At 44.7% G+C, this 11,660-nt stretch overlaps 1 protein-coding gene across 2 annotated transcripts in view; it reads right to left on the bottom strand.

The window, feature by feature from the left end:
• Window positions 1-11,318, bottom strand: part of RBPJ (recombination signal binding protein for immunoglobulin kappa J region) — a 219,135-nt gene extending 207,817 nt beyond the window's left edge. The window contains exon 1 of one of the 2 annotated variants that reach the window (XM_066233923.1): window positions 11,218-11,318. Coding sequence is in view for 1 of the 2 variants with exons in the window: in XM_066233920.1 (XP_066090017.1) it covers window positions 11,218-11,249 (32 nt within the window). In the remaining variant the exon portion in view is untranslated. The remainder of the gene's footprint in view (window positions 1-11,217) is intronic. The other variant, XM_066233920.1, reaches the window with a different exon arrangement.
• Window positions 11,319-11,660: the final 342 nt, after the last annotated feature.

Consider the following 11,660-nt stretch of genomic DNA (forward strand, 5'->3'; position numbering starts at 1 on the left):
TTGTGACTGCAGCTGGTCCCCTCAACTAGAATAAGCAATCTGAAGGCAGGGCCTGTTGTACATTATCTTCTGTAGACTCTCGGCACCTTCTACTTACTAACCTCTTAATACGTATGTTACATAAATGCTCTAACGAAGGGACACGTTTGTGACATTTCACTCAATCACATAACTCCAGGAGTGCGTGAAATACTGCAGACCCCACCAGAGCGCTGGGCTCCTTCTATCCCTTCCAGTGGCTCCCACAGCTGGACTCAGAGTGGGGCTCCATCCACACTGGTGCCTGGGGAATCTGACAACTTCCTTCCTGGAGGAGCCGTAAAAGCTTTCGAAAGGCAAAGCATATAGTAATCACTTAACTTCCCACCGAAATGCAGCTAGCTCCCAGGCGGAAGATGACCGCTCTCGGATACCACCGCTAGGCCTTTCTCCAACACTGGAGAAGAGTCAAGCACAAGAAGCCGCCATCATTCACCAGTGGTTGCACTAGCTTTTTTGTTTCTTTTCATTGTCTTTTAAGGACCTTGGGTGTCTTCTGGGTGCCCTGCGGGGTATGTGTACTTGGTGGCTGTTGGTGCTCGAATTAGAAGCTGGATTTTAGGGACAGCCGGACGCTCCCGGGCTGCTCCACCCTGCGGGCGGCACGTGAAACCCGACCACAGACGCGAGGCGGGCCCCTGCAATCCGACTTCAGAGCCTTGGCTTCCAAAACCCGATCCTCCAACATTTGGACTTATATAACTTATTTGTTTATTTTTAAGCCAGCCCCGTCCAAGTTGAGAACACTTAAGACTCCCTTTTAGAGGAAATTTGGAACCCAACATTATCATTAACTAAATCAGCAAGCAATGGTTCTGTAAAAATACCAAGCGGCAAAGATCTGAGGACTTTTATTGTCCTGTTCCTGGTGGAATTACATTGTGTGGTGGTTTCTCTGGAAATGGCTTCTGGGGTTTTCTCTCTGTGTGTGTCTCTCTCTGTTGCTCTCCCTTGTAAACCATGACCTGTGTCTCAGGGGGCTGGGCTTCCTGCTGAGTAGGAGCACCCTTCATTTGACAAGGGACCATGTCAGTCAACCCCAGTGGTTCTCCCAACCAGTTCACTTGGTGGGGTCTCTGGAAAACATACTGCTCTTTGATGAGCATGGGGAAGCGAAAAACATGTAAGACACATATCTCTGGGTCACATCACATGCCATTTTATATCAGATTCTTGACATGAGAGAACAGGTGCAAAGGGCCTGATAAAAATGGATGTGAAGAAAATGTTCACTGCAATGCTATTTCTAAGGGAAAACACTGGAAACTTTCTAAGTGTTTAGCAATAGGGGTATAATTAAATAAATGGCCATTTTCAATGCATCCTTTAAAGACTCATTAAAGTCATGGAGATTCTTTGGAGAGTCTTTAATGATGTGAGAGAATTGTTTATGATTTGTGGGATTAAAAAAGTAGAACACAACATTACATGTGAAGTATGAGGGAAATTATCACACTTTTAGGGAAGCTTATATCTCTGTGCTATGGGATTATGGGTAATTTTTATTGTTTCTTTATACTTTTCAGCTTTTTTTTTTTCTTTTAGAGAGAGAGAGGCAGGGAGAGAGAGACAGAGAGACAGGAACATCGAGCGGTTCCTGTGTGTGCCCTGACTGGGGATAGAACCAGCAACCTCTGATCTTTAGGAGGACACTCCAACCAACCAAACTAACTATCTGTTCAGGGCTTAACTTTTTTATTTTTTAATTTATTGGATTTTTTTTTTTTTTTTTTTTTTTAGAGAGAGAGAGACAGAGAAATGAAAGTAGAGAGAAGGGAGCATTCATTTGTTGTTCCACTCAGTCATGCATTCATTGGTTCCTTCCTCTGTGTGCCCTGACCAGGGATCAAACTCACAACCTTGTCATTTCCAGATGACACTGTAACCGAATGAGCTAACTGGCTATGGCTTTTCACATTTTTAAACTTTTTCACCATGACCATTTATTGCTTTGATTATCAGAAAAGAAAATGATTAGTCCCTGGCCTGTTGGCTCAGTGGATAGAGCATCAGTCCAGCATGTGGATGTCCAGGTTTGATCCCTGATCAGGGCACACAGGAGAAGCAAGCATCTGTTTCTCTTTCCCTCTCTCTCTCCCTTTTCTCCCTCTTCCCCTCCCATAGCCAGTGGCTCGGTTGGTCTGAGCGTTGGCCCCGGATGCTGAAAATAGCTGATTGATTCGAGCTTTGGCCCAAGACGGGGGTTGGCAAGTGGATCCAGGTCAGGGCACATGTAGGAACCTGTATCTCTATCTCTCTTCCTCTAACTTAAAAAAAGAAAGAACGAAAATGACTAGGTCCACATTTTCTTTTGATATTTTCCTCAGCCCTCACTACTCTCTTTACTCCCTTGATTTCTCTGGTGAGGTTGGAGGAAAAGGCCAGGACTTAAGATGTTCCCTTATGTCAGAGCCATAGCAGTTTCCCCTGGGACCTGGAGGTTTGTGGGCATCTACAAAGTATGTGTCCATCCAGGTTCCTCTGTGCAGATTCATGGAGCTTCGCAAATTGAAGAAGGGAACCAGGCTGAAGGGAACCAGGCTAAAGGGAATTTCGCATCTACTGATTGACCCCATCTTTAGGTGAAAAAGAGTTGCAGCAGGATATCCCTTCCCTCTTTCTGTCCTCACCTCCACTACCCTAAAACAATCTTGACTGAAGTGCAGATAGATATTTTCAAGTTCTGGCGAGGCAGCCTGGTTCAAGCAAGGTGACTAGGCTACTGAGACTAGGTGACTGAGATCTGAAGGTTGTCCAGCCCAGAGAAGACTGGTTTACTCCTTGGGTCAGCTAATTCCTTCAATCCTGTGGGTTTCCTCCACGTGTTAAATGGATATAACATGACTCAAAGCTCCTCTTGGAGCTGTGTCCCCTAACCTCATCTACGACTGCCTGCACGCAGGGCTGTGTCCCATAGCCTCATCTACGACTGCCTGCACGCAGGGTTGTGTCCCATAGCCTCATCTACGACTGCCTGCACGCAGGGCTGTGTCCCATAGCCTCATCTACGACTGCCTGTACGCAGGGTTGTGTCCCATAGCCTCATCTACGACTGCCTGCACGCAGGGCTGTGTCCCATAACCTCATCTACGACTGCCTGCACGCAGGGCTGTGTCCCCTAACCTCATCTACGACTGCCTGCACGCAGGGTTGTGTCCCATAGCCTCATCTACGACTGCCTGCACGCAGGGCTGTGTCCCATAGCCTCATCTACAACTGCCTGCACGCAAGGTTGTGCAGTGCTCTCTCCAGGCGCGGAAGGATAGTGTCAAAGGTGGACTTGAGCTTGGAGTGAGGAACGATCTTAAGAACATTTATAGGAAAGGAATAGTCTTTTAACTCCCAAGTATGGTGAACATTTAATTACATCTAGCAACTGTTTGTTGAGAGATTATCTACATTTTGACAAAGGCATCCAAGAATTCCCTCCAAACTCCTTGGAGAATGCCCAGTTTTCACCCATTAACATCCCATGGTCACTCATGGTGGTCCTTTTTCTTTAAAGCTGAGATCCCTGTGTGATGTTGAGGAGTCAGTACTGGTCTTGAAATCAGAAGGTCTGGGTTGAAAATCTTATCTCTACTTTGTCACTCACAAGCACTGTGGCTTCAAACTCTATAAGTCTCATTGCCCCACCTTTAAAATAGGAATAATAATGCCAGTTGCATGGGATTGTTTGTGAGTAGGATTATTGGATTTAACAAATAAAAACAGAGACACCCTCCCCTGGTTAAACTGGAATGTCAGACAAACAAAGCTAATTTTTTAGTGTATGTCCTAAAATTGCGTGAGATATCCTTATACTAAAATTTTTGTCACTGTTTTTCTGGCATTCCAATTTAACCGGGTGTCCTGCATTATGCCTGACGATCCTATTGTTGAGGCTGAAATAAAGGGACTTAACTGCAAGTTCCTTTCCATGGCTCTATGTGTGCTCTTCCCACTGCACCATCCTCTCACAGGGGAGAGGTCCCCACGAAGTGATTGGTGCTGCCCTCTTCCATGGCAGAGGAATGAAGTCTCTGTGACCAGATTGGTGGAGGAGAAGGGAGGGTGCCCAGTGGAGGACATCCCCGCAGGAGGAGTAAGAGAGCCCAAGGCACGTGGCCTGGTAGCAGCTAAAGCTTGGCTTAATGGGCACTTTAAGGACCCTAGTAAGTAGCATTTCCGGTCCTGTGTGTCTTTGATGCACTGTGTCCGTGGGGGTGACCCCCCCCCAGGGGGACCTAGCTGGGGTTGCCGACCACAGGCAATCTTCATGTAGGCACCACCATTCCAAGGGCTTCAAAAGCCAACTGTCGTGTTTGATAGAGGGACTTTCCAGGAGGTGATTTTTTTTACAAACAAGGGGTAAAGGTGACTGGTGTGCCAGAGACAGTACTGCAGTTTGGGGGATACCCTGGGGTGCTGTTTCTTGTCCTCGCTGCGCCCCTTTAACTGAATCCCCCCAGCTGGTGGGGTGGCGGTAGACAGGTGGCAGGGCTTCTCTCTGACCTTTGTGTGCATCACACGCTGCTTGGGGGGGCCCCCAGAACCTAAGCTCGGGGTGTAATTTTCCTTTTCTGATCATCTGAATTCCAGGCGAGGAGCTCAGCTGTCGTCGGCTTCAGGGAATTTTTTCCACCGGGATTGAAATCGTGGCCAAGAAAGCGCGGGCATGCAGAAGGCATTCTTTTCTGCTATTCAGCTGCGCTTCCCCTTTAGTTCAGGCATTAGAAACTGGTGCCTGTACCAGAGCCGTCGATGAAGGTTTTGAATTTCATTACAATGAGAAAACACTGGGAAGGGAAACCATCGCTCACTGCATTTCCTAATCTGTCATGTCTCCCCCCCCTCCCAGGCCCCTCCTTTTTATTAGAGAACACTTGAATAGCTACTTTCATATACATATATATTTAAAGGTAAGAAAAAATAACTATTTGAAGCCATGCCCCATGCGAAAAAAGAAGAAAAAGAAAAAGAAAAGAAAAATTTAAAGTGACACCACTGCTGTTCACTCCACTTAAGTATTACAGTCAGCTTGTTACTTTTATTTTGGAAGAGAAGATGTAACATCTGACTATTATTTTCTAAATAGTTTTCTCTAAGTTAAATACTTCCTAAATGTTTTACTCACCCTGAAAAATAATATCTCTAAAATCTAAGTTTGATGTGCTATATATATATTTTCCTCCCTGATAGATGAAAATAAATATATGCTATTTAAAAATTTGAAGTGCTCATCTGTGTATCACCTAAAACTGTCTTTTAAAGACACAGCTCTACCTCACGGAGTTATTTGAAGCCAGGGATTCCTATCTGCAGCCAAGTCTGAGTAAGACATTTTCTCCATTTGGGCACTGGGCTTTACACGCATCTGCTCATTAATCCCCCCCAGGAACTCTGTAAAGAAGGTATTTTCATTGGCCCCATCTTACAGATAAAGAAAGCGAGACTGAGAGAGATAAAGAAAAGGTCATCTTGCTAATAAATGAAAGTCAACTCAAATCAGAACAGCCTTGAGTTCAGAGTCTAAGCAATCACTTCTCTTTTTAACCTCTTAGAAAGACACACACACACACACACACACACACACACTAACACATAGGTATTGATACCAGCACTTGCCAGGAAAGAAGCAGGCAACAGTGCTGTTGAAAAATGAATTCATTCAGTACTAAGTGGTAAATGCGTTCTTCCCGTAACTTCTAATGCATCAAGAGCAGTTCCCAACTTGCACAGGGCTTGGATTCCAAACGTTGATTTAAAAGCAATTTCTCCATCTCCTTCCTCTGTGCTCCAAGGTGCTACGCACACACCTCTCCTGTTACACTCAGCACATTGTCTCTCAGTTGCTTACACATCTCTCCCCCAGAGGGCTCCGGGCTGCTCAAGTTCAGGGACTTACCATATATTTACTTTGGTGTTCCAGCACCTAGCACAGTGCTCAGTCATGAAGGCTCAAAGTGCACATTTGTTGTATTGAATTACAAGTCATTTGTTTGGAACTCAGCACACATTTCCCCAAAGACATGAATTACAAGTGCAAGTGGAAGTGTGATGTTGCCAACCAGCCTAGAAGTTTACTTAACCTAACTCGGAGTCTAGCAGTAAGTTATCGGGAGCTGTGGGTGTAGGGTCAGACCTAGATGAAATTTTGCATGGGTCACAGTTCATCTTTGACTCCCTCCACACGGCCTTATTTTCTACATCTTCCATCAATGCATATCCTGTCTCCAAGCTTCCTTCTCAATAACCAGGTGTGTCCCTCCCCCAGCCCTTCCCTGCTCTTACCACAAATAACCTATTGGCCCTCCTCACTAGTCAAAGTTCTCACTTCCTGAATGTAGTTGAACTCAGTTGGTTCTCAGTAGAAAAAGAATCTGATTGACTTAATTCTTGCTAATGTGTGGATGATTGCTTTAATATCCTTCTACCTTCATCCTCCCCCCCCCCCCCATGCAGACCATATGACTGTATAGCAAAGTAGTTAAGATTATAGGACTTGGGGCCCTGGCTGGTTGGCTCAGTGGTAGAGTGTCAGCCTGGTGTGTGGATGTCCTAGGTTCAATTCCCTGCCAGGGCACACAGGAGAAGTGCTCATCTGCTTCTCCACACTTCCCCCTCTTCTTTCTATTTCTCCCTTCCCCTTCCACAGCCAAGGCTCCATTGGAGCAAAGTTGGTCTGGGTGCTGAGGATGGCTCTATGGCCTCCGCCTCAGGCGCTAAAACAGCTCTGGTTGCAACGAAGCAATGCCCCAGATGGGCAGAGCATCGCCCCCTCGTGGGCTTGCTGGGTAGATTCTGGTTGGGTGCATGTGGGAATCTGTCTCTGCCTCCTCCCTTCTCACTTCAGAAAAATCCAAAAAAGAAAAAAAATTATTGCTTTGAAAAGGGAGAATTTTTTCCTGAATACATGCTGTGGACTTTTTAAAAAAAAAAAAAAAAAAAAAAAAAAAAGGTTATAGGACTTGGAGACAGATCTCAGTTTGAATCTTGGTTCTAACTCTAAGTTATGTGGCCTAGGTAGAGTAACTTCTGTAAATCTCAATTTCTCTCATCTATGAAATGGGAATAATCATAGCTCTATAGAAAGCTAATAGTTTGATGATACTTACCAGTGTTGTATATTGGGCACAGTTTTATTTATTAATTTATCTTTACAACAGCCCCATAAGGCAGGTACTCATTATTAATTATTATTGAAATATTTTAATGATAATTATTATTTTTTCCCTGCCTTCAAAAAAATTTTAAAAAAGGCTTTGAGGCAACATGCTGCACTGGTAAAGTCTCTGGCAGTGTGGACGAGAGAGACCCGCCGTGCCCAGGAGGAGAGTCTTCAGGGCAAAGAGGGCCGGGGCCGCTCCCAGTCACCTGCGGCTGAAACGGATTCTCAGAGTCCATTCCCTCAAGGTGGTCCTGTTCCGTAGCTTCCGCCTTTCCTTTGCCGCTGAATGTGCCAAATCTGCAAGTGGTCCAAGTTTTTTTCTATCGCCTTTCTTTCTTTTTACATTTTTTTCACACAGCCCGTGGCAGCTGCAAGGTGGTGGGGGCCAGGCAGACGGCAGCAGCTGTTCGTATGTATGGGACCTCTGTAGTCCTTCTTTGTGAGTCAGGGGCTGTCTGTATATATCACAGGCTACCACCTGGCAAGACGTTTAGTTCCATCTATGTTATTTAAATGTTTCCTGGATGATATCATAAATGCATAAGGGTGGGAGGAACTTCACGATGTGGACCCCCAGCCCCTCGCTGCCCTCCAGCCTCATGCTGAAACGTGAGGGCACTGTTATCCTCCGGCTCAGCAGATGGCTTGGGGTTTGCTCTCCAGCCCTTCCCACTTGCCAGATGCAGAGACTCTGAAGCCGGTGGGGCGTGCGTCCGCACAGAAGTAACAGTGTACTCATGGAAAACGCTGAGCAGAATCTGAGGCAAAGGCAGGTGGCAGGCTTGCCTCTCTGGTATCCTTGTGGTTAAGTAACTTCACTTCTCTGGGCCTCAGTTTCCTCTTCTGTCAAGCAAGAGGGGTGGGCTAACCTATCTCTGGTTCGCTCTCAGTTTTCGGACTCTGATTCTCTGCTAAACGACCCAGGACAGATGGCTGCTCGTCCCTGCAGACGCCACTCCAGGGGAGGACAGTCCATCGTGACCCTTCGGAGCCTCAAGTGTTTCCTCATCCCTAACACTGAGAAATTTCCCCTTATGTAACTAAGAATTCTGGCAATCTGAATTTTGTCATTATTATTAGGACTTCTGAAAAATAGGAATAGCACTTTTCCCTGTTTTCTTATTGCAGTGACACCTTTATACGAATACAGTGACATGTCTGTTTTAACCTACATGGTTAGTGTTCAAAGACTTTGTAGCAAGGATATCCTATTTTTATAGGACATTTCTATTTAAGAGCTATCTAACATATACACCATTTCATTTGAACCTCAAACTAAAAATTGGAAGGGAAATTATACTTAATTTTATATGTAAAGAGATTCAGGGTGAATAAACCTAAGTACCTTCAACAACTATCTTATCCTGCAGTTACTAAGTGGAAGAGTCAGGACCCAAACCAGGCCTTTTGGCTTGAAGTCTAGTATTCAAGGCCACGAGAACACATATTAATTGAACTCCTCCCAGCATAACAGCTCCCCCTGCTTGAGTTTCTGCTATGTCCTGGGTACCTTAGTGGGTACTTTGCATACAATGTCTCAAATCCTTGAATAAACAGTGCAAGGAGAGTATTATCCTACTCGGTTTGGAGATGCAATACATCAAAGCTCAGAGAGATTAAATATTAAGGAGCTGTCTGATGGCTAATGTACGCTGAAGGCAAAATCAAACTCAAGCCTGTTCTTTTAACAGTGCTGCCTTTCAATTCAATATGCATCACCTGAAATGAGATCCAATATCGTTTAACCTTCAGAAATTTTCAGCCCCGTGAATTATTGTCCCGTGAAAGTACAGTTAACAAATTACTGGTTGATTGAATGCCCTGCAGCCAACTCAAACCTCACTCGGTTGCCTTTAAGTTTTCTTGTTGTGCTTCATTCTATTTCTCGGACTTTCTAAGTTTTATTTTCCAGTCTTTCAAAAATGTTTTTTTTCTTGGGTCTTCTTAACATGTCTGTACTTTGTGCATGAAAGCTTGGCATTTAAAGTAAGCATCGTATTCTTGATTAGAACTAAAATGTGGAAGAATGGGATTCTAGCTTACTTCTTCCTTCCCCGTCTCGAGATTGTACATCCCAGGATCATTCTATGGGTACTCATAATCCATTTCCCTGACCATATTACCTAGTCAACCCTTGTCCATTTTGTATTTGTATAATTCATTGCCTATTCTCTGTGAGTGTGTGACAGAGATAGAGAGAGACAGAGAGAGGGGCAGATAGGGACAAACTGGAAGGGAGAGAGATAAGAAGCATCAATTTTTTGTTGCAGTTGCTTAGTTGTTCATTGATTGCTTTCTCATATGTGCCTTGACCGGGGGGCTCCAGCTGACCAAGTGACCCCTTGCTCAAGCCAGCAACCTTGGGTCCAAGCTGGTGAGTTTTGCTCAAACCAGATGAGCCTGTGCTCAAGCTGGTGACCTCGGGGTTTCAAACCTAGGTCCTCCGCATCCCAGTCCTACACTCTATCCACTGCGCCACCGCCTGGTCAGGTCATTGCCTATTCTTAAGCGCACTAACTTTATCTGTGAAATGCGGATAGTGCTTCCTGTTCTGTCTATGCCTCACCATTCCAGTGATGTTCAATCAAATGATGTCCGGGGAAGGCCATAGGAAAAATAGGCAGAACCACAAACACAGAGGGTTGCAGTATATATTCTGCTTTTGTGAAACCAAAACTATAGAAAGGAAGCTAAGTAATCAGGATTGTTGAGTAAGAAGAAGATTTGGATGTTTTGGATTTATTATTTATCACACATAATAGATAATAATTACAAACAATAATTTCTTCTGTCATTAAATTATTTTCAAAAAAAGAATTTCTGTGCTTTCTCTAGAGTGATGTCCTTTATACCCCAGGGCTAAGGTTGGTTGACCACAGCGCTGGTGCTTCTCCTCACGCGGTTTTTCACCTGTAGACCTATTGGCTGCTCCCATACAAATCCCACCCCTTCTGGTATTGTTATGGACACACATTCACCTTCTCTTATGGAGGTTTCCACATTTTTCATATAAGAGCACATTTTTTTAATGTTAATTCTTTTTATGCAGTTCCACAATAATAATGAACTTCTGAAATCCACTGACTGAGAGAGAAAAGCTCAACGACCAAAGGACATTACAAACAGTAAAACTCCTAAATGAACTCATATCTAAGCGTGACCTCATCCGAATGCTTTGGCAAAACACACAGACATGACTGAGACATCACCCCACCAGGCATGTTTATGAAGACGCAGTGAATGGTTGTCAGATGAACGTGTGAATCAGAAGAGAATGAAAATTTGCAGACAAGGCTTGTGGTACCTGTGGATTTGTGATCTTTGCCATCACTTCTTTCCTCAACCGCTGCCCTTGGGGGTCACAGCTCAGAGCTTGGAAACCACTTGTATAGTTCCCCAAATACCCAGTGTACAGTAGGCCCTCAATAATTGTGCATTGACTGTACGTAGGAATGACTGACTCCTACTCTTGTCTTCCAAGTAGATGACAAGTTTGAGGCTAGCAAGGATGTTGTAGGCCCTTAGAACCCAGCATCATGCTGAGAAGAAGCAGGCTTCTTTCAAATCAACAAAAGACTTGCTGAGACCCATCTACAAGCAGGTGTATTGCTGGAGGAGCTTATTAAAAAGGAAATATCTAAAATGTAAAATACCAAAAGGGACTATAGAGGCCTTGAGTCCTAGGAAAGTCCTTGTGTTTCTCTGCAAGAGTGAGAGAGAGAGTGGAGTTAGAAAAACACGAGAATATGCGAGAGGGTGTAGGGGAAAGCAGTGTCGTTGGTCCTGCGAAAGGGGGAGCGTCTCGTTAGTGGGATGGAGGTTGGCTTCAGCCCTCTGCTGAGTGGCCCGAGCCCTCAGCAGGAAGGAGGCAGTGTGACCGGGACACTCAGAGGCAGAGGTTGAAATGGTGGAGGAGATGGTTAGCTCATTACACCGTGAAGTGGCAGTGGCAAAAAGCAATTTACTTATCCATCAATCATTTTTATGGGCAATGCACCATAGAGAATTTGTTAAGAGGGCTTACTCACCTCAGCAGCGCTGGATGGAGCAGTCCAATCATCTCGGAGACAAGCTCTTACTAGCGGTTCTTGTTGGAGGCTCAAGTGCCACTGAGCACTGTGGAGTCTCTTGCTCCGAGTCTGGTGCCTACTTCACCTTGTAGCAAAGGAAGTGAAAGTGTCAAAATAAAGAGGACTTGAAAGTCAACATTCCCTTTAAGGGAAAAAAATGCAGACACAAGCTTCTTTTTTTTTTTTTTTTGGTGGGGTGGAGGGCTCAGAAGGGTTTTGATTGTAAAGGATATTCGTAAAGACAAACAAGAAATAACCTTTCTTATTGTTTGTCCTCAACTTATCCTGGAATCTTAGGCCTGACTTTTATATACTAGCAGCCTGGAAACAAATTACCACAGAAAAACAAGAAGAGCAATGGTGCTCCAGCTGCTTTTGGTTAACTTGATGTGTTGGGTTTT

The sequence above is a fragment of the Saccopteryx bilineata genome, chromosome 5 (genome assembly GCF_036850765.1).
Source record: "Saccopteryx bilineata isolate mSacBil1 chromosome 5, mSacBil1_pri_phased_curated, whole genome shotgun sequence".
Lineage (NCBI taxonomy): Eukaryota > Metazoa > Chordata > Mammalia > Chiroptera > Emballonuridae > Saccopteryx > Saccopteryx bilineata.